This window comes from Podarcis liolepis (assembly GCF_965112155.1).
Source record: "Podarcis liolepis genome assembly, chromosome: 2".
NCBI lineage: Eukaryota > Metazoa > Chordata > Lepidosauria > Squamata > Lacertidae > Podarcis > Podarcis liolepis.
Window position 1 is genome coordinate 107,130,412 of NC_139555.1, and position 20,444 is coordinate 107,150,855.

At 46.7% G+C, this 20,444-nt stretch overlaps 1 protein-coding gene and 1 long non-coding RNA gene across 2 annotated transcripts; both read right to left on the reverse strand.

The window, feature by feature from the left end:
• Positions 1 to 413: 413 nt before the first annotated feature.
• Positions 414 to 19,734, reverse strand: LOC310699249 (uncharacterized protein). The gene is made up of 6 exons (XM_083486874.1): positions 18,877 to 19,734; positions 16,214 to 17,016; positions 15,434 to 15,545; positions 13,632 to 14,626; positions 8,216 to 8,376; positions 414 to 1,895 (listed from the first exon to the last, which is right to left on the reverse strand). Exons 2-6 carry the CDS (start codon positions 16,988 to 16,990, stop codon positions 422 to 424), a joined length of 3,519 nt encoding a protein of 1,172 aa, XP_083343000.1. The 5' UTR covers positions 16,991 to 17,016; positions 18,877 to 19,734; the 3' UTR covers positions 414 to 421.
• Positions 4,064 to 8,211, reverse strand: LOC310702056. Its single transcript, XR_014523174.1, has 3 exons — positions 8,098 to 8,211; positions 5,551 to 5,633; positions 4,064 to 4,437 (listed from the first exon to the last, which is right to left on the reverse strand). It is a non-coding gene; the product is annotated as an uncharacterized lncRNA (long non-coding RNA).
• Positions 19,735 to 20,444: the final 710 nt, after the last annotated feature.

A 20,444-nucleotide genomic window follows, 5' to 3' on the forward strand; every position in this document is an offset into this window, starting at 1 on the left:
GCTTCCAAGAATTTGGTAAAAACCAATCAGAAACTAGAGGCCATCGAGAGAGAGAGAGAGACTCAAAATCCATAGGAAAACTCGAGAGCTGACCTGTCTGAAGGTGTTGACAACGGGACGACATTTCAAAACAAGTAAAAAGGAAAGAACATGGTATAGAATATAATCTGGGGAAGATACTAGAATCCTGGGAAGAAGTGGATGGAGAGTAGGAGCCAGGTGGGGGAAAGGACATTTTAGAAGAATTGTATCCTATGTATTATTTCCCTGATGATAATCCTCCAATTCAAGTTTTGGACAAAAGTTCCTTTGGAAGACGGAGAAAGGTTTCCTATTTCACGATACCTGGCTTTACTTATTCTATAGTGGCTATAATTATGGAGATGAACTTCCAATGGAAAAGCATTTTTAAAAAATCAAATCACACTGTGTGGGTTTTCTGGTGCCTGGTCAAATGTGAGTTCCGATTGAACCTTCTCCCACATTTGAGGCACATGAAAGGTTTCTCCCCTGTGTGAATCCGCTGGTGCTTCTTAAGGCATGAACTCTGACTGAAACATTTCCCACATTCGGGGCACTTGTAGGGCTTCTCTCCCGTGTGAATCCTCTGGTGCTGGATCAAATCTGAGATCCCACGGTAGCTTTTCCCGCACTCGGAACACAGGTAAGGTTTTTCGCCGGTGTGGATTCTCTTATGCACGACGAGGTGGGAGCTCTGAGTAAAGCACTCCCCGCATTCTCGGCAAATGTAAGGTTTCTCCGCTGTGTGTATTCTTAGGTGTCTGATGAGATGGGAGCTGACCAGAAAGCCTTTCAAGCAGACAGGACAGCCAAAAGGCTTCTCTCCTGTGTGGATTCTCTGGTGAGCGACAAGATTGGAGCTCACGCTGAAGCTCTTCCCGCAGTCAGGGCACACATACGGCTTCTCTCCAGTGTGTATTCTCTGGTGTGCAATAAGGGTTGAGCTTTGGGAGAAACTCTTCCCACACTCGGGGCATGTGTAAGGTTTCTCTCCTGCATGGATCCGCTGATGCTTAACCAGGGCCGAGCTGTCGCTGAAGCGCTTCAAGCATTCCCGGCAGACGTAAGGTTTCTCCCCCGTGTGGGTTCTCCGGTGTCTGATAAGGGGAGAGCACCGTTTGAAGATTTTCCCGCAATCGGGGCACTTGTAGATTTTTCCTACCTTCGCAACTGTGGCTTTGCCAGGTTGTACGCCTGTTCCATCTACAGGCACAGCTTTGCTTCGTCTCTTCTTTGGGACATAGACTTTCTGGCTCTCAGGAACAGGCTCGCTATAACATGGCTCATCATCCCCAGGAATCTGGAAAACATTTATTTCATATTCCTCAAGAAGGGCCTCACCCTCTTCTGTCTGCTCATAACCTTCTGCCCGTTCATAACCTTCGTAACATTCTGCCTGTTCATAACCTTCTGCCTGTTCATAAGCTTCATAACATTCTGCCTGCTCATAATTTTCTGTCTGTTCGTAACCTTCATAACATTCTGCCTGCTCATAACCTTCTGGATCTTCAAAACCTTCTGCCTGCTCATAACCTTCTGGATCTTCATAATCTTCCGTCTCTTCATAAGCTTCTGTCTCTTCATAACCTTCCTCTGGAAGAATCTCCTCTTTTACGAAATAGTCGTCATCCACTTCCTCCACGTGGATCGCCTCTTTCACCCAATACTCCTCTTCCTCCTGGGACTCCTCCTCCTCTTTCACCCAGTTCTTTTCCTCCTGGGGGATCTCTTCTTTCACTAGATTACCATTCTCTGCTTTCTTCCGGGGGATGGTGACTTCTTTCACCAGCTTTCCTCCCTCCTCCTCCTCCTCTTCTTCCTGGGAGATCGCCTCCTTTTTCAGCTGCGGCTTCTCCTCGCTCATCATTGCTAAGCTGCCGGAAGAAAGAGATATGCATCAGTTTGGAACATCAGCAAAAAGAAGGTATGAAATCAGCGGCACATCTGGAGGATAAGCAAGGCAGGTTGTTTGCAAGGAGGTGCTGCTCAGATTACATAAGAGGAGTCAGTGAGAGACTACTCAGCGGCCTCACATGAGGCTTTATTTTACCAGTGTATCTGAAAAGCTACCTCCTCCCGTGTTGTGTTAAGATCTGCAGTCTAGTCTGGGAGGTGGCTTTCTCTGTGGCAGCCCCTAAATTGAGGAACTCCCTCCATAATCTGGTGCATCTAACCTTTCTGGTGTACTGTATAGTTTTGGCTGTATGCGGAACATGCAGCTCTCTATCTCGGCTGTTGACAGTTAAGGCATTTTGGTTTTGGGACTCACTTATTTTGCTGACTCTATGCTGCCCTGTTCTGGCTGGAACAATTTTACTTGTTTCTGTAATGACTGTGTACTATGCTCTTGTACAAAAAAGGGTAAAGGATACCTGGACGGTTAAGTTCAGTCAAAAGCAACTAAGGGGTTGCGGCGCTCATCTCGCTTTCAGGCCGAGGGAGCCAGCGTTTGTCTACAGACAGCTTTCCGGATCATGTAGCCAGCATGACTAAACCGCTTCTGGCGTAACGGGATACCGTGACGGAAGCCGGAGCACGTGGAAATGCCGTTTACCTTCCCGCCACAGCGATACCTATTTATCTACTTGCACTGGCATGCTTTTGAACTAGGTTGGCAAGAGCTGGGACCGAACAATGGGAGCTCACCCTGTCACGCAGATTCAAACCACCCACTGTCTGATCGGCAAGCCCAAGAGGCTCAGTGGTTCAGACCACAGCACCACCCTCGTCCCTTGTAACCCACATCAGGACTTTATGGTGATAGGTAAGTAATGTTAGCATAATAAACAAATCTCGACTTTCATTTAGCCCTCCCTGCAAAACAACCAATAATTATTAGCATTTGCATAGAACTTCAGAGGGTTCGTGGCCTTTTACATCCATTATCTCCATCATCTGTACAACAGCCCCCTAAAGTAAGCCAGAAGTATTATTACCTTTACGCTGCAACTGGAGGAGAAGACAGATAACAATTTTCTGAAAGTCACTTAGTAAGCTTGTAACCGGGGGCTTTCTGAGTCACATCTTATACTCTTAACCACTTTGTAACACCACCCTTAGCAGCTGCAAAAAAAGAAAGGAAAAGAAAAAATGTGTTAGAGAAACTAGAATGGAGATGATAACACTGTTTAATGGGCAATGGGTTGTGTTTCTTCTTTTCTTTTTTAAAAAAAAATCAATTTGAAGTTTATTGGCATAAACACATACAGAATACAATGAAAATAATGGATATGGCAAATAAAAATAGATGTAAAAGTAGAAAAATAAAACACAGATACAGATGAGGGGTAACCCCCCCCCCCAATAAACTACTGAAAATGCAGTGTGACATTCAACTGTTGCATATGAGAAGAAAAAGGTGGGGTCAATTCAGTTCTTAATAAAACCTCTCTACAGAACAGGGGATTTAGTGGGCTGTTCAGTTGAGTTTCTGAACACTTCTCAGAAAGTAAGTTTAACCATTGTTTCCTCCCTTATGTCAGTGAGGAAAAGGAAAACAGAGACACCATCTATAAGAGAATTGTTAACACCTAGCAGAGATTTAATTCATTCTGCAGTCCTGCTGACTTTATGGCTACAGCATCCAGCCTAATTTCTGTATATTATAATTATTTCTATTGTATTTGTTGCATTTATAACCTGCCTTTAATCCATGGAGAAAGGTGTCGTACATGGTTCTTCCCCCTCTCCCATGCTATCCTCAAAACAACCCTGTGAGGTAGGCCATGGTGGGAAACAGCGATTAGCCCAAGGTCACACCACACACTTTGTGTAGCATCTTGCTGCTGAAAAGCTCTGGAGAACTCAGAGGTTTCCCACACTTTTGTGATACTTCAGTTGGTCATAATAAAGATGTTGCTCAACGGTAAATCTAGGGGTTACTGCATAGCTGTTAACAGCCGGCTGGAACTTCAGAGGTGAATTACACCCCCTGTTCTTTAGCTCCAGTTATTCAGCCCAGGGGAAAAGCTGAGGTACATAGGTTTGAAGGCCATATATTTATTTATTTCAGAAAATGTATATACCACTTGATTTGGGGGTGGGGGGAGGAAGAAAACCCATAACCTCACAACAGTTTACAGAAAAAAAGAATGAAACAATGACATTATCAATACAAAACAGTAAGGAACAATTATTTAAAATATTTTAGAAATAATGAAAATCAACAATAAACCAAAAACCAGATTAAAGCACACATCAACGTTCTATGTGTTGGGATAGGCTTCGCTAAACAGAATTATTTTTAAGAGGTTGCCAAACAAAAGAGTACAGTGAAGGCACCTGCCTGATGTCAATAGACAGGGAGTTCTGAAGTGTGGGTGCTGCCACACTGCAAGATCAATTTCTTACAAATGCAGGACGAGTTTCTTGTGATGCCCGTACTCAATGTCACTTCTGCAGATCGAAGTGGAATGCCTGCAGGATCGTGGGGGGAGGAAGAGGCAGAATCAGGGAGACACTGAATGCTAGTATCAGAGGGTGCAGGCAGCCATTTTGATGGGAGTGGTCACCTAGAAGAACCAGGCCCCGCAGGACTCATTGGGAGCAGGGAACCTTGAAGACCAGATGAACCCAGTTGTAGTTGGGTCTGGGTGATCAGCCTACATAAGCTCCCAGCTGAAGACTATTAGTAAAGGTAAAGGGACCCCTGACCATTAGGTCCAGTCACGGACAGCTCTGGGGTTGCGGCGCTCATCTCGCTTTACTGGCCCAGGGAGCCGGCGTACAGCTTCCAGGTCATGTGGCCAGCATGACTAAGCCGCTTCTGGCAAACCAGAGCAGCACACGGAAACGCCGTTTACCTTCCCGCCGGAGTGGTACCTATTTATCTACTTGCACTTTGACGTGCTTTCGAACTGCTAGGTTGGCAGGAGCAGGGACTGAGCAACGGGAGCTCACCCCGTCGTGGGGATTTGAACCGACCTTCTGATCGGTAAGCCCTGGGCTCTGTGGTTTAACCCACAGCGCCACCCGCGTCCCACAAGACTTACGCCACAGCCTTGTTCCTGCTTCCTATGCGGACTGACCTTATGCTCCTAAGCCTTTGCTTTTGCTAACTTGTCTATCTTTGGACTTGCTCTGCTGTGTTCCACCTTGGCTTTGTTTCATGACCTTGCTATTGGATCATGCCCCATGTTGTGACTGTCTCACAGTGCCTGGCCTTGGCTTCTCTTCAGCAACCCTGCATCTCTGGATTGCCTCGATATCTGGCTGCTCTCACAACCATCTGGAGTTTGACCAGCCCTGGTCCTGGGGTGCAACTTCCCCATCTTGCCTGTGGCTTGGCGACCAAACCAGGACCAAGCAAAGATGCGAGGTCACCCGGTGTGATCTCCACCCACTCTGTGCTAGCCCATCACTCCAACCACTACACTTTGGGAGGCGAGGAACTGGTGGCCCTTCAGGGGTTGCGGGGCAACAGCTGACATCAGACCTGGTTATGCTGCCTAGGGCTGATGAGGGTCCAATGACATCTAGTAAGGGGAGAGAGCATCTGTGTTGGATATCAAGGGGCGGTTGGTTTCTCACCTGCGCTGTCCTATGTCCAGTCCAAGGAATCTTCAGAATGGAGTTGATGCAATGGGCATTATGCGGAGGTTTATTTCCTTGTGCTGAACAGAATGAAAGATTATGAGTTATGGGGGTGTGGAGTGCGTGTGTACAAACTCAGCAGTGCTTAGTTTATTTTGTTAATGGTCTTAATGTTGTTTTGCAGATTGTAAATGCTGCATCACTAATCCTATGACGTCTGCTTTGATTGTGATGTTTAGCTTCTTTGTCATTGTTGCTGAAATTTAGTTGTTGCTAAAATTGCAATTGTTTCACTGATGACTTGCTAATTATCCTATAGGATTAGTTATCTATTTGTGGTGCTCTATTATGTGCTAGCGTGTTATTTATCATTTGTAAGCTGCTTTGGGAGTCATTTAAATGAAAAGAGGCCCAGAAATGTAATAAATCAAATCAAATCTGGAAGGCCACAGGTTCCCCTACGTCAAGATAGGCTATGCTTCTTTTCAAATGAAGAGAGTCACCTTCAGAAGGTCATCCATCCAAATATTGCATATTGGGCCTACAAGGACCCTGACTAGCGGTGCTGGTGGCAGCTGTGTTGTCCGAGAACTGGAAATCTGCTAGTCCTAACAGTAGTATGATAAGAAACTGCTCAATATGTGTCCAGTGAAGAAGCTCTGTAGCAGGATGTTTCAGTGAGACCCTTCTTCAAATCTAATCTCAGCCATTATTATTATTATTATTATTATTATTATTATTATTATTATTATTACTGGAACCAGGTAGACAGCCTTCATGGTAGTGGTGCCTGCCCTCACATCAAATGTCAAGGAGATAAATAGCTACATAACTTTTAGAAGACATCTGAATACAGCCCTGTATAGGAAAGTTTCTAACGTTTGATTTTTTTATTATGTTTTTATATCTTTTGGAAGCCACCTAGAGTTGCTGGTGCAGCAGATGGGCGGGGTACAGATAATAAAAGTATTATTAAATTATTATTATTAACTTGTTGGCCCATTTTTATGAAAACTCACATGAAAACATTGGCATTAACTATTGAGTAAACTTGCTTAGAATATTGGCTTTAGGCAAGACACTACTTATCAGCCTCCCACCCATCGCAGTGAGGCTATACAACTACTAGACTACCTTCCAGAATTGCTGAGTATAATCATGCCTATGAAATGTTTTGAATGCTAAAAAAAAAAGAGTGCGCTATATAAATGTGAAGCATTGTTATTTAGAAGGCTAGGAGAATATATTATTCAGGAATATTGCCTTCATAAAAAGAACTCTGCTCAATCAGACCCAAGGCTTATCTAGTCCGAAATTGCATTATCACGGTGAACAACTAGACGCCTTGGTTTTCAGAGGCAATATATCAATAATGATGAGATGCCTAAATTGCCATACATTTGTCCGATCCTCTTTTAAAGGTGTCCAAATTGGGGGTGGGGTGGGGAGGTCATTTCTACCTCTTTTGGTAGTGAATCCAATCGCTCGTGTTGGTAGGACGGATTCAATTGTTCAGGAATGTCATGTCATTCAGCGCCACGATGACCTCAGCATTAACATAAAAGACATCTCTTCCGAAATGACCATGTGTCAAAATCTCCTCCACAGTGGAAAAGTACCAATTAGGGAGGTTATGTGCTAAAGCCGTCCCCCTAATTTGCTATATTACCACCGGGGGGGGGGGGAGCTATTCAAGCAAGTGTGTATTGGATCCAGAGATATGTATTGTATCCGGGCATAATAATAAGTGCCCAGAGGCACTTGGCTTACCAGGTAGATCCTCAGAAGGCTCACTTTCCCCCTCTCTGAGCTCCCTTCCCACTTACAGCAAGCAGGAATCCCAAACGCTTTTTACTTGGAAGTAGGATCTACAGTATTGGTTTTGATGGGCCTTGATTCCAAGTAAATGCCTTCAGAGAGGCAGTCTCCAAAGATCACTGGAGAGCGCTTAATCATTCCTACTGTGGCCACATTTTGTTTAAAAACCTCAGTTGTTTTCTGCATAGGCTTAAAGGTCTCCTTCTCCACCTCCCCCCCCCCCGCCCCATTTATAAGGGCTGAGTCTTGACCCAGAAGGCAAGTCCTTCTGCCTCGAAATCAAAACCCACCAGGTTCGTCGGGGTCTGAAAAGAGATGCGGAGGAATCCAGCCCAATAATCCCCGATACAAATCAAGCCTGATCAGCCTGGCTGAACTCCAAAATTATCATTATTTTAAACCTCATCTATAGCCCCCCGCTCCTCCCCGCACGCGATTCCCCCCTCCTCCTCCGCAGCCTTACTGCGATCCCTGCATTGCAGGGGGGCTGGACTGGATGGCCTCTGGGGGATCAACCCTCCCGAGATTCTCAATTACTGCCTGCAACCTCCGGTGGCTCAGGGGTTAATAATGGCTGCAGCGTGCGTCGCCCCCTCCCCACCCCTCGGACCCCCCACCCGCCCACCCCCCAAAAAACACCACCACCCCCAGGCCCAGATCTCCAGGGACGCGCCGCTGCAGCAACTTCGGAAGGCTGAAGCCACTCGGCGAGCAAAAACGAATTACCTCCGCGGAGGAGAGGGAAAGATCCAGGGACGGAGCGCAGCCTCAGATCCTTTTGTTCTTGCTCCTTTCTCCCTCCCCCCCACTTCCCACCCCGGATCTGCTGGCCACGCACACCCACCCGCCTCCTCCGGCTAAGCCAGCCCCTTCCTGTGCCGTCGCCTTTCCAGGCCGGCCTGCAACGCTCTCCCGGCCCAGGGCTGGATGCTCGGCAAAGGCCGGCAGGGAGAAGATCTGGTCTGGATTCGGGCGGAGATGGCTACGGCTGGGCAAGAGGGTCTTCTGGGTGGGGGGGACCCAAAGGCCACCTCCCTGCTAGATGAACCACCAGCCAGACGCCCAGAGTGGCTGGGACAACCCTAATAATAATAATAATAATAATAATAATAATAATAATAAACCAGTGCTTTTTTCTTAAAAAATGTTTAGGGGTACCCTCATTTTCTTACACATATTGAAATACTGCCCCTCAATGAAGCCAAACTTATATTCACAAAATGTTTAGGGGTATGCATCCCCCCCGCGTTCCCCCAGAAAAGGCACTGATCATGATGATGATGATGATTAGGATCTGGAAATATCACCCTTAAAAAGGGTGGGAGAGGGGGAAATTGGGTAAATCCAGTCTGGTCTGCCTACTTGGATGTACAGTTTTTATTAAGTGTTTTTCATAATGCCATAAGATATAGAAAACTATGTTTTCAGATTTGAAAACATGGACACAATTAAGATAAATAGGTTTTGATGGATGTAATAATGGCATAGCTGTCAACCTTCCCTTTTTTTGCGAGAAATCCCCTTATTTCAGCGCCGTTTCCCTGCTGCTTCCCGCTGCTATCCCGGATTGTTAGATATCCCGTAAACTGTCCCCGGGACCGGTGAGGCTGCTGATCCCTTATTTTCAAATCTGAAAGTTGACAGCTATGAATAATGGGATACTGAATGGTTTAGTTTATATAAAATGTGCAGGGATATGTTATGCAAAAGGAACCATGGGATGGGAGGAAGGGAAGTTGTTGATATTTTAAGGTTGTTTAAATGAATATTGTAAAATGTGAAACAGAAAATTTAATAAAAGTTATAGAAAAAGAAAGAAAACGAACGTAAATAAAAAACAAAAAGAAAGAAAGAAAAAAGAGAGGAAGGAAGGAAAGAAGGAAGGAAAAGACAATAAAGAAAGGTAAAAGGGACTTCCGATTTTCCATCTGTTGCTTACATTACACACACACACACACACACACACACACACAGAAGATGAATGTTATCATGGACTAAATGTCATAAAATATTCAGTGAACCGCCCTGAGATATTACGATGAAGGGCAGTATATAAATTTAATTAATAATAATAATTTTGAAAAATAATCATGCCTGCTAGCCGCATTGTCTGTGCCCTGCCCTCCGCAGTTAAGAGACAACAGTACTTCTAAATACAAGTTGCTGGAAGCCACAGGAGGAGCAAGGCTTTTATGCTCACGTTCTGCTCCTTGGTTTCCCACAGGCAACAAACCGTCCCGCCATTTTGAGAACATAGGGGGTTGGGCTAGATGACCCTCGTGGTCCCTTCCAACTCTTATGATTCAGTGAGGGCGCTGGACTGGATCCATCTGACCCAACAGGCGAGGAGCTGTTACATATGGAACTGGTTGTTTTTTAAATTTAATTTAATTTAATTGTGTGTGTATGGGTTGTTTTTTTTACATGTGGAATTGTCTTTACGTATTGTGAAATAGCTTGGAAATATTTTATGGGAAGCCATTCGGTTTTGTTTTTTTAAGTTCGTGATGGACCCAGTTACACCAAATAAAGGCATTCCACCACCCTTTCTTCAGTTTGAAAACTTGGTCCCTAAATCAAGACGTTATTTTACTGCCCACGTGAATTTTGGTCTAATGGGCCAATGTGGCTGTTTATAATTTTTCTGAGGTAAGTTAATACCCATGTACGATTGCCAGCTGGTTGTGTACCATCTATACATGTCAACTGCACTTTCCTTACACTTAACTATGTAGAGGCGAAGTGGGTAATATCCTGGAAACTGCCGCTACTTAGGGGTCTATAACTGACATATTATTTTTTACCTTTAACATATTGTTACAACTGTTCTTTTATAGTACAGAGCAACAGGGGCAGAAGGAATCATGAGAGAAGGAATGACTGGCTTCGCGATTTTTTACATAGCACACAGATATATTTGTGATGCATCGCCATGTTGAATATTACGAAACCGTTACCGCGATGCGGACTTCAAACTGTTTTTTGATGATGTATCCACGTATTTCCCAGCCCTAGTGTGTGTGTATGCAGAAACCGTGAAGCCAGCCAATGCCTCCACAGTAGTACCTCTGGTTATGTACTTAATTCGTTTTGGAGGTCCATTCTTAACCTGAAACTGTTCTTAACCTGAAGCACCACTTTAGCCTATGGGGCCTCCCGCTGCTGCCGCGCCACCGGAGCACGATTTCTGTTCTCATCCTGAAGCAAAGTTCTTAACCTGAGGTAATATTTCTGGGTTAGCGGAGTCTGTAACCTGAAGCGTATGTAACCTGAAGCATATGTAACCTGAGGTACCACTGTACATAGCTTCATATTTATTTCAGACCTCATGATATATCGGAATATCATGTTGAAAATATCGACCAGCCCTAATGAAGAGCCTGCTGAAACAGACCAATAGTCAATGGCCCAGCTAGGCCAGAAGTCTGTTCTCACTGGAGCCAACCAGATTCTAATGGGAAGCCAGTCCCTCCAGTGTAGGAGGCAGGATGCCTCAGAATGCCACTTCCTGGTTATCATGAGCAAAAGAAGGCTGCTGTGCTCAAATCCTGCATTCGGGCTTCCCACAGGCATCTGGTTGGCCCCAGTGATGCTGGATGCTGGCCTAGACGGGCTCTTCTGCTAGCCAGTGCGGCATAATAGTTAAAGAGTGTTGGACTAGGACGTGGGAAAACAGGGTTCGAATCCCCACTCAGCCATGAAGGGTAACCTTGGGTCAGTAACCATCTCTTAGCCCAGGCTTCCTCAGCCTCGGCCCCCCAGATGTTTTTGGCCCACAACTCCCATGATCCCTAGCTAGCAGGACCAGTGTTCAGGGATGATGGGAATTGTAGTCTCAAAACATCTGGAGGGTCTTAGTCTAACCCTACCTCACAAGGCTGTTGTGAGGATGAAATGAGAAGAACCATGTATATCACCTTGAGATCCTTGGAAGATAAATGTGGTACAGTGGTACCTTGGTTCTTGAATGTAATCGGTTCTGGAAGTCCGTTCAACTTCCAAAATGTTCGAAAACCAAGGCATGGCTTCGGATTGGCGCAGGCGCCCCGGAAACAATAGCCGACAGCCATATTGGACGTTCGGATTCCGAAAAACGTTTGAAAAACGGAACTCTTGCTTCCGGGTTTTCGTGTTTGGGAGCTGAAATGTACCAAGGCATTTGAGAACAAAGGTTCCGCTGTATATAAAGCTAATAAATTATTATTAGTAGTAGTATTCACAACTTCCTAATTCATTTTATCTTGAGCTTCTGAGCGCGAGGCTGCCTTTTGTGTTGCTACAGAACTATGCCAGCAGCGTTGGAAGGATCTGAGATGCGTAGCAATAAACTGGGCTTCATGCAATATGCAATTTGTCCTTCGGGAATCTGGTCTCTCCAGAGGACAGAAGGGAAAGGAAGTCTCACTTGCTCCAGCGTTGGATGTCCCAGAAAACAAATGTTCTCTCAATTAATTCAGCTCCGTACAAAGATACTTTATTAGCACAAAGCATTTTGCCAGAGCGTATCAGACTGTAAGAAGAGGTTGGGGGAGAAAGTGAGAAAACCTCATGTTTGTAGCAGAAATCTCCATCCTCCTCCATCTATATTGTCCATTGCCATCCATCACTTGCATAAGATGAAGGTTAAAAGGTAAAGGTACCCCTGCCCGTACGGGCCAGTCTTGCCAGACTCTAGGGTTGTGCGCCCATCTCACTCAAGAGGCCGGGGGCCAGCGCTGTCCGAAGACACTTCCGGGTCACGTGGCCAGCGTGACATTGCTGCTCTGGCGAACCAGAGCCGCACACGGAAACGCCGTTTACCTTCCCGCTTGTAAGCGGTCCCTATTTATCTACTTGCACCCGGGGGTGCTTTCGAACTGCTAGGTTGGCAGGCGCTGGGACCGAACGACGGGAGCGCACCCCGCCGCAGGGATTCGAACCGCCGACCTTTCGATCGGCAAGCCCTAGGAGCTGAGGCTTTTACCCACAGCGCCACCTGCGTCCCCAAGATGAAGGTTGCATCATCTTAAATGTCTCCAGTTACAATGACATCATCTCTGTGTGTCTCTGGACCGATGCTTAAGTGCCTGTTGGGGGCTTATGGAAGAGTAAAGGATTGTTTCAGAAAGCAGAGACCTAGGTGCAACAGGAATGCACCAGACCATTCAGTGAGACATTGTATGTCATTTTGGGTGGAGTGGCTGTGTTGTTTCTCTTTGAATCATTGTAGCCAACATAGGCCCTCCAGATGTTTTGGACTATAGCACCCATTCCCAGCTAACAGCCAATAATAAGGGGTTATGGGAACAGGGGAAGAAACTGTGAATGTTGGGCTTAAAAAAGAAATGGAGAGGATTCATGTGATTTCACACATGCAAAACACTGCCTTCTCAATTAAGAACTTCCTCCCTGCGGCCTCAGCTACTGAACTGCAACTTGAAGATCCACTACCCTTAAACCCAAGGTGTTTGGATACTGAAAAATGACTCTTTACAACAAGAGCAAATATCTGCAAAACACAACTTTAGGTGGAGTGGATATGTATATGCCAAACAGAATTTCCAGATAGGTGTATACGTTTGTGCTAATTTTAAGTGCATACAGTGGTACCTCTGGTTACGTACTTAATTCATTCCGGAGGTCCGTTCTTAACCTAAAGTACCACTTTAGTTAATGGGGCCTCCTGCTGCTAAGACGCTGCCGGAGCACAATTTCTGTTCTCATCCTGAAGCAAAGTTCTTAACCCAAGGTACTATTTCTGGGTTAGCGGAGTCTGTAACCTGAAGCTTATGCAACCCGAGGTACCACTGTAGATTTCAATTAAAGATTCAAACCATAGATGTTTATGAAAGATGTAACCTGAGGTATGACTTATAGCACTTCCTTCCTTTATAAGTTTTCTATCTGCTGGTTGAACACGCATGATGCAGACCTCTTGCAGGTGTGCTATTTTGGAATGAATGTGGGGGAAATCACATGGCTGAATTGCCCTGCACATTAAAAAAACACCTTTGCACATTAATTCTCTAGCACATCAGGTAAGAGGATAGCGCAAAACCTCTCTCTCTGAAATACTAGCTGCCCACAAGTAAGCTGCTTTTTTAAAAGATTGTGCACTCAGTCACACGAATTTCCCACCCTTCATCTGAAGTGGTACAATTGTGTAAGGCCATACCTTGAGGTTATTTTCCTGCAGAAATGACCTGGCATTTACTCTTTAAGAAAATGTGGGTCACTAACCAGAGGTTTTTCTACTGCCAGTGCTTGCATATTTATTATGCTTTTTCTTCTGTGTGGATTCTCTGATGTTTAAGGAGACTGGTTGAATTACAGAAGCTCTTGCCACACTCTGAGCACTTGCATTTCCCCTCCCCCATATGGGTTTTCTCGTGGGCAGTAATGTTCGATCGCTGACTGAACCTTTTCCCGCAGTCTAGGCACTCGTACGGCTTCTCCCCCGTGTGTGTTCTCTCGTGTATTATAAAGCTTTCCCTCCGATTGAAGCTTTTCCCACAGTCTGAACATTTGTATGGCTTTTCTCCTGTGTGGATCCTTGCATGCTCTTTCAGGAGGGAACGGTAGTTGAAGCTTTTCCCACAGATGGAGCAGGCAAACGGCTTCTCTCCCGTGTGGGTTCTCTGGTGTTCAATAAGGTGGGATCTCCGGCTGAAGTGCTTCCCGCATTCTGAGCATGTGTGGGGCTTCTCGCCTGTGTGGATTCTCTGGTGTCTAGTAAGGTGCGATCTCCGACTGAAACGTTGCCCACACTCCAGGCAGTTATATGGTTTCTCTCCTGTGTGGATCCTCTCGTGGACCAAATGAGCAGAGGCATGGTTGAAGATTTTCCCACAATACGAGCATCTGTATGACTTCTTCCCTGCCTGGGCATTCAAGTTTTTAAGAGGGTCGGTACTCTGGCTGCAGCTTTCCCCCGCGACTGTCTTTTTTCGAGGACTTGCCTCAAGCCCCTCGTGTAAAGTGCTCTCATTTAAACTTTTTGCCCCTTCAGAATGAAAGGCCTTTTCCGCTGCCTGTTCCAGGAGCCTTCCCTGGCGTTTCTCTGGGGTCTGCTGGCTTCCTGGTGTCTCTTCAGTCTCTAGAAACTGGAAGACTTCCCTTCCAGTGACCAGCTGATTTTCAGGCACCTCTCCCACCTCAGGAAATAGGAAGATGCCCCCTTTAGCCCTTTCCAGCGACATCCTGCGGTATTCCACTTGCCCTGGTCTTTCCAGCCGGAGATTCTCCTCCTCACTTTCACTCGCTTGGCCATTGCCTGCTGGAATAAAGAGACAACCACAGAGTGAATTTCTGGGGAGGCTGTGGCGATCACACAGGGCCCCCGGACGTTTGACGGTCTATTGATCCCTGTGCCACCACTGTGATTGCTTTCTTCACTGCCACCAACCCGTTTCTCCTCACGGGTACACACGGAGTCCAGACAGTTGTTAACATTAACAAATAATCAAGTTTATTTTATAGGCATGAACAAGCTTATGGTTTCAGTTAATTTTTCTTGTCAGTTTCTTAATCTTAGTTCCTTAACTGTCCTATACGTTCCTAACAACTTCAAACTGATTATCCCAACTATCTACCTGACTCCACCTAACAATTTCTCTCACTCTCTCATAACACAGCTCAACCAACCCACAGACTTATATCCTCCCTCTTCCTTCTCTAACTCCCCACTCTCAACTAACTTCCACACAACTCCGACTCTAATGCCTCCTATCAGTTTCTCTCTGGCCAATCGCATCACACTCATTTAACCCTTTCCTTATGACCCACCTAGGAGGCAAACGCCACAGAGGGGTTGTAGTACTGTGGCACAGAAAAATTGTTTGCAAGCAGAAGGCCCCAAGTTTGATCCCAAACGATGCCAGATGAAAATGATCTGTGGGAGCAGAGCTGGGGGGCCCAAGGGTGAGCCCCTGCCACTAGGCTAGACAAAATTGGACTAGATTGGGATGGGGAAACTAAGCGTAGCTGTCCAGCCCCAGTGAGTTCTGCCTTACCTTCCCACTCTCCCGCCACCCTGAGCTTTGTAACATGATCCAGGCACGCCACAAAAAACCAAAACCCTTACCCAACAAGCTGGTTATCCTTTCATCGTCCTGCATAGCCACCACGTACAGCTGCATCTTCAAGGGGTCTACCTTAGAGAAATTAACAGCCACTTTTTCAAAGGGCCCCGGCACCTGAATCAAAAGGAGGGACAGCAGGTCGTAGCAACAGGTTTGGAGAGGCAAATGCCCCAGCTCCAAATCAATTTCTGTTACCTTCCCCAACCCTCACCCGCCTGGTCCAGCTGACTGCCTTGTTGCGATCAGGAAATAGACTGGATTCCTACCCCAACCTATTTAGTTGTCTGGGAGAGGAAAGAAACATAACTGTCAAGTGGCCACTCATAAATTGAACCCTGCCATGCTGTCTGCTCTTCTACAGCTGCAGTCACTTCCATTAAGAAGAAGAAGAGGAGGAGGAGTTTGGATTTGATATCCTGCTTTATCACTACCCAAAGGAGTCTCAAAGCGGTTAACTATCTCCTTTCCCTTCCTCCCCCACAACAAACACTCTGTGAGGTGAGTGAGGCTGAGAGACTTCAGAGAAGTGTGACTGGCCCCAGGTCACCCAGCAGCTGCATGTGGAGGAGCGGGGAAGCGAACCCGGTTCACCAGATTACAAGTCTACCGCTCTTAACCACTACACCACACATGGAGGAACCTACAGCACTCCTGATGTTGTTAATACGACTACAGCTCCCTTCATCCCTGATCTTTGGCTATGCCAGCTGGGGCGGATGGGAGTTGGAGTCCAGCAATATCTGGAGGCTCACAGGGTGTAGCCTCCCCTCCAGAACTCTCACCTGCTGATCCCACCTCTCGTGGTCTTGCAGCTTCCAAGAGAAAATCTCTGCCAGGGTCACCGCCTGAGCACAGGTCTCCGGTCCCCGCTTCCTGACCCAGATCTGCATTTCCTGCGGCAATATGGCCAGGAACTGCTCCAAGACCAGCAGCTCCAGGATCTGCTCCTTTGTGCGTTTCTGGGGCTGCAGCCATCGGAAGCAAAGGTCTTGGAGACGGCTGCAAACTTCTTGGGGTCCCTCGGCCTCCAGGTAGCAGAACTGCCTGAACCGCCGGCGCCATAACTCCAGACTGGTGGCATCCTCGTCCGCCACTTGCCCAAGGGAGCCCAGGGTCTTATAGACTTGAGTGGCTTCTCCACTGAGGTCTAGCAGATTCTGGGTCTTCCGCTCTTCTCGAGGCCACTGGATGGCATCGGCTATTCTCCTGAAGGAAGTCTGAAAAGATTTGGTGTGGTCCCATCGGGTAGGCACCAGCAGCTTCCTCCGGGACTTGGTTGTCTTCTGGAAATCCTGGGGCTGCTGGAGCTTTTTGCCAGTTGTCTGGCTGGCCTGTTGCAGACCTGCTTCATCAGGTACCTGCTGAGCCTCCTGCGCAGCCTCCTCACCTGGAGTCCTTTTAGTACCTAGTGGTGCGGTCTCATCCGGTATCCGCTTAGCATCTTGTGGACCTTCCTCAATTTGGACCTCCTCAGTGCTCCCAACCCGATAAACAGGAAAATCTCCTCCTCCTTCTAATGTCTCCTCTGTTTGGGGTCCTGCTGGGTCCTGCTCTTCCATCGGGTTCCCCCTCTGCACTCCTGGAGCTGCAAACGAAATGTGCTTTTCAGTAACTGCACATGGTGCACACCAGACCAAAATGGCCGCCGACCAGGATCTGGAGAGAAATGCGAACTCTACTCCCAAGATGTCAGCAAAGCCGCTGCCAAAATGGCAAGCCAAGTACTAGGGAAGGCGAGGTAACCTGACTGCACTCACATATAAAACTACTGTGGATAGTTTTAGTCATCTCAAGAAGGACATAATGTCGGAATATAGGAAGCTGCCCTATAATTAGTCAGCTGGACTCAGTATTGTCTATACAAAAATGGCTGACTTGTGGCACTCCAAAGGTTGTTAGGCTTCAACTCGAACCCCCCTTGAACACTGGCCTTGCTTGCTGGGGGTGATGGGAGTTGGAGTCCAATAAGGTCTGGAGGACCACAAGTTAGCTGTTCCTGTCTACACTGACTGGCAACAGCTCTCCAATATCTTCTTCCTTGGAGGTTTTGAGGATAGGTTTGGAAAAGCATGGATGGCAGGACACTCGGAGCAGCAGGCTGGACTAGGTAATCTGTTAGGCACCCTCCGGTTCCAATACAATTATCTGATGAGAAATGTTAATGGAGAGCACGGCAAATGGGGATATTAGCTAAATAGAATGAAGGAAAAAGGAACCAAAGGTATTGCATGGGGGAAACTGGTGTGATGGGCAGATGGTGGCATGAAAGGAATGAGATGAGCAGAGAGAAGAAAACATGGTACGTATGGTATGAGTGCAAGATGCAGACAAGGGAAGCTCAAGAGTCCGGCATCCAAGTGCTCCAACAGGACAACATCTGCCCTGAGCATGAGAAGCCTATTTCATTCCAGGGTTTCTCTAAAAGAGGGTTCGCCAAACTTCAGTTGCCAGCTGCTTTTGGACTACAACTCCCATCATCCCTAGCTAGCAGGACCAGTGGTCAGGGATGATGGGAATTGTAGTCCAAATCCAACCTGAGACCCACATTTGGGAAACCCCGATCTAAATCAAGGATGGGGGAATCTGTGGCCCTCCAAATGTGGTTGGACTCCAACTCCCACCAGCCTCAGCCAGCATGACCAATGGTCAGGGATGACAGAAGTTGTAGTCCCTACAATACCTGGATGGCCGCAGATTTCCCATCCCTGTTCTCAGGTCTACACTTCCATTCTAATTCAGGGTTTGGGTTTTCAGCATCGGATATGCCTTCCTCAATAAACAGACAAATAAACAAAACAACATTCTTCCTTTTAGGACTTGTAACAGGAACACACTGCCTCGAACCCAGATGTCAATGACATTTGGCTATATTATAGACACTCTCACTTTGTTCCTAACGCTGCCGCATTTTGAGCTTAACTGGACCCGGATAAAAATAGCACTGCCACCGGCTTTGAACTGCCAGTCAATAACAGAGAAGCCTTCGCTAAGTGCTAAAACCCACAGATTGTCTAAAGACCCAGAGTCAACCTTTCATTAAAAGGATCTTCAGCACCAGGGATGGAAGCCTCCAAACGCTGCTGGCACTCAGAGGTTTTGCAGCATTGGGTCCCTGGGCTGATTCGGATCAGGACAGCTCTGTAAAGGACTAAATTGGCTCAAAACCCTGCATTTCTACATCCTGACTGCGGAGAAGCCTGTAGCTCCTCTGCGTGGCAGAGAACGCACTTTACACAGGAAAGATCCCAAGACTCAGATCCTGGAATCTGCAGCTTGAAGCACCTTAGGCAGCGGGTGATGGTTATGACCAGAGAGAGCTGCTAACTAGCCCAGTGTAGAAACGGGGTGGTCCAGTCGCCTTCTTTGAATGACAGGGCGTTATGGATCAGCTAACCTGAATGAGAGCTATGCACCTGAGATTCATTTCCTCCCCTCTGTTTATTACCTTGCTCTGGCCCGGATCTGGAGAGGGGATCCGGACAAGGGACGGTGTGGGGGATCAGCAACAAAGGCTCTGATCTGGAGTGGGGCTTTGGGAAACCTTCCAGCGACCCTTTTGCAGTCTCTGGTCTCCTCCTTTTTCTTTGCCTCCAGATCTTCCCCTTCTTGCATGAGCCGACAGATCCCCAAATCCACCGTTCTGCACCCTTTGCAATCCGCAGCGGTTGTATTTATTGTTTATTTGTATGTTATCCCCCCCCCCCCCAAAAAAAGGTAATTTCTAGCCGGAAGAGAGGGTTGGGGAACGGGAAGGAAGTAGGACAGGAAGGTGGCCGTAGCTATTTCCTTCCTCCTTAATTTTTTGTTTTTTCCTGGAGCCTTCTAGGAATCTGATCGCTGGTGGTTTTAACCCATAGATCCTTTGCAGGATCGAGAGGCCAGGAGCGGGGATCGTCTCAATTTTGCAGCCCGCCAGAGTTGGGACGTCCTGAGATGAGATGCTGCAGCCTCCAGGCCAGAGAGAGACTCGCTTAGGAGTGGCCCCTGCCTTGCTTTTGAGCGTCCATCCCGGGAACCGCGTCACTGCGTTGCATAGAAGGAAAATGCTGATTATATTATGGATGCTTTAGCTGAGATTTCTGCATTGCAGGGGGTTGGACTAGATGGCCCTTGGAGCCATTCCAAATCTACGATTCTGTGAAGATGACGATTGGATCTGCACTGATTTTATTAAATCCTCATGTTTGCAAACTGTTCACTCTAAATGCACCTCGCCTCTGACCATCACTAAAAATCACAGAACTCAGCATGTCCTGGAGTTGCAGTACAAATTTTAAAAAACAAAACGGATCTGTTGTTTTGGGTTCTTGTAGCTTTTATATGGCTGTAGTGTACAAACTATACTTTTATTCAAAGCACATTATCTTGTGGTAATGATGCCCATAACCTGTGTGAAAAGCAATATATTTTGTCTGCCTCAGACCTTCTGACATCCGTGTCATTCATCATCATCATCATTTTTAATTTGTATAGGTACTGCCTTTCTATCTTACAATACTCAAGGCGGTTTACGAACTGAAGAAACAAAAAATGTACATCTTATAACAATCTAATGCAGTACAAAAATGTGGTAATAAAACATAACTTTAAAATAGGCAACCTCCATCAAAAAAGTAACATTCAACAATCATTAAGGTAAAGGTAAAGGGACCCCTGACCATTAGGTCCAGTCGTGACCGACTCTGGGGTTGCGGCGCTCATCTCACTTTATTGGCTGAGGGTGCTGGCATACAGCTTCTGGGTCATGTGGCCAGCATGACTAAGCCGCTTCTGGCGAACCAGAGCAGCGCATGGCCGGAGCGGTACCTATTTATCTACTTGCACTTTGACGTGCTTTCAAACTGCTAGGTTGGCAGGAGCAGGGACCAAGCAATGGGAGCTCACCCCATTGCGGGGATTCGAACCGCCGACCTTCTGATCGGCAAGTCCCAGGCTCTGTGGTTTAACCCACAGCGCCACCCGCGTCCCTTAACAATCATTAGAATAGTATAAAATAATAATATCAACATATAA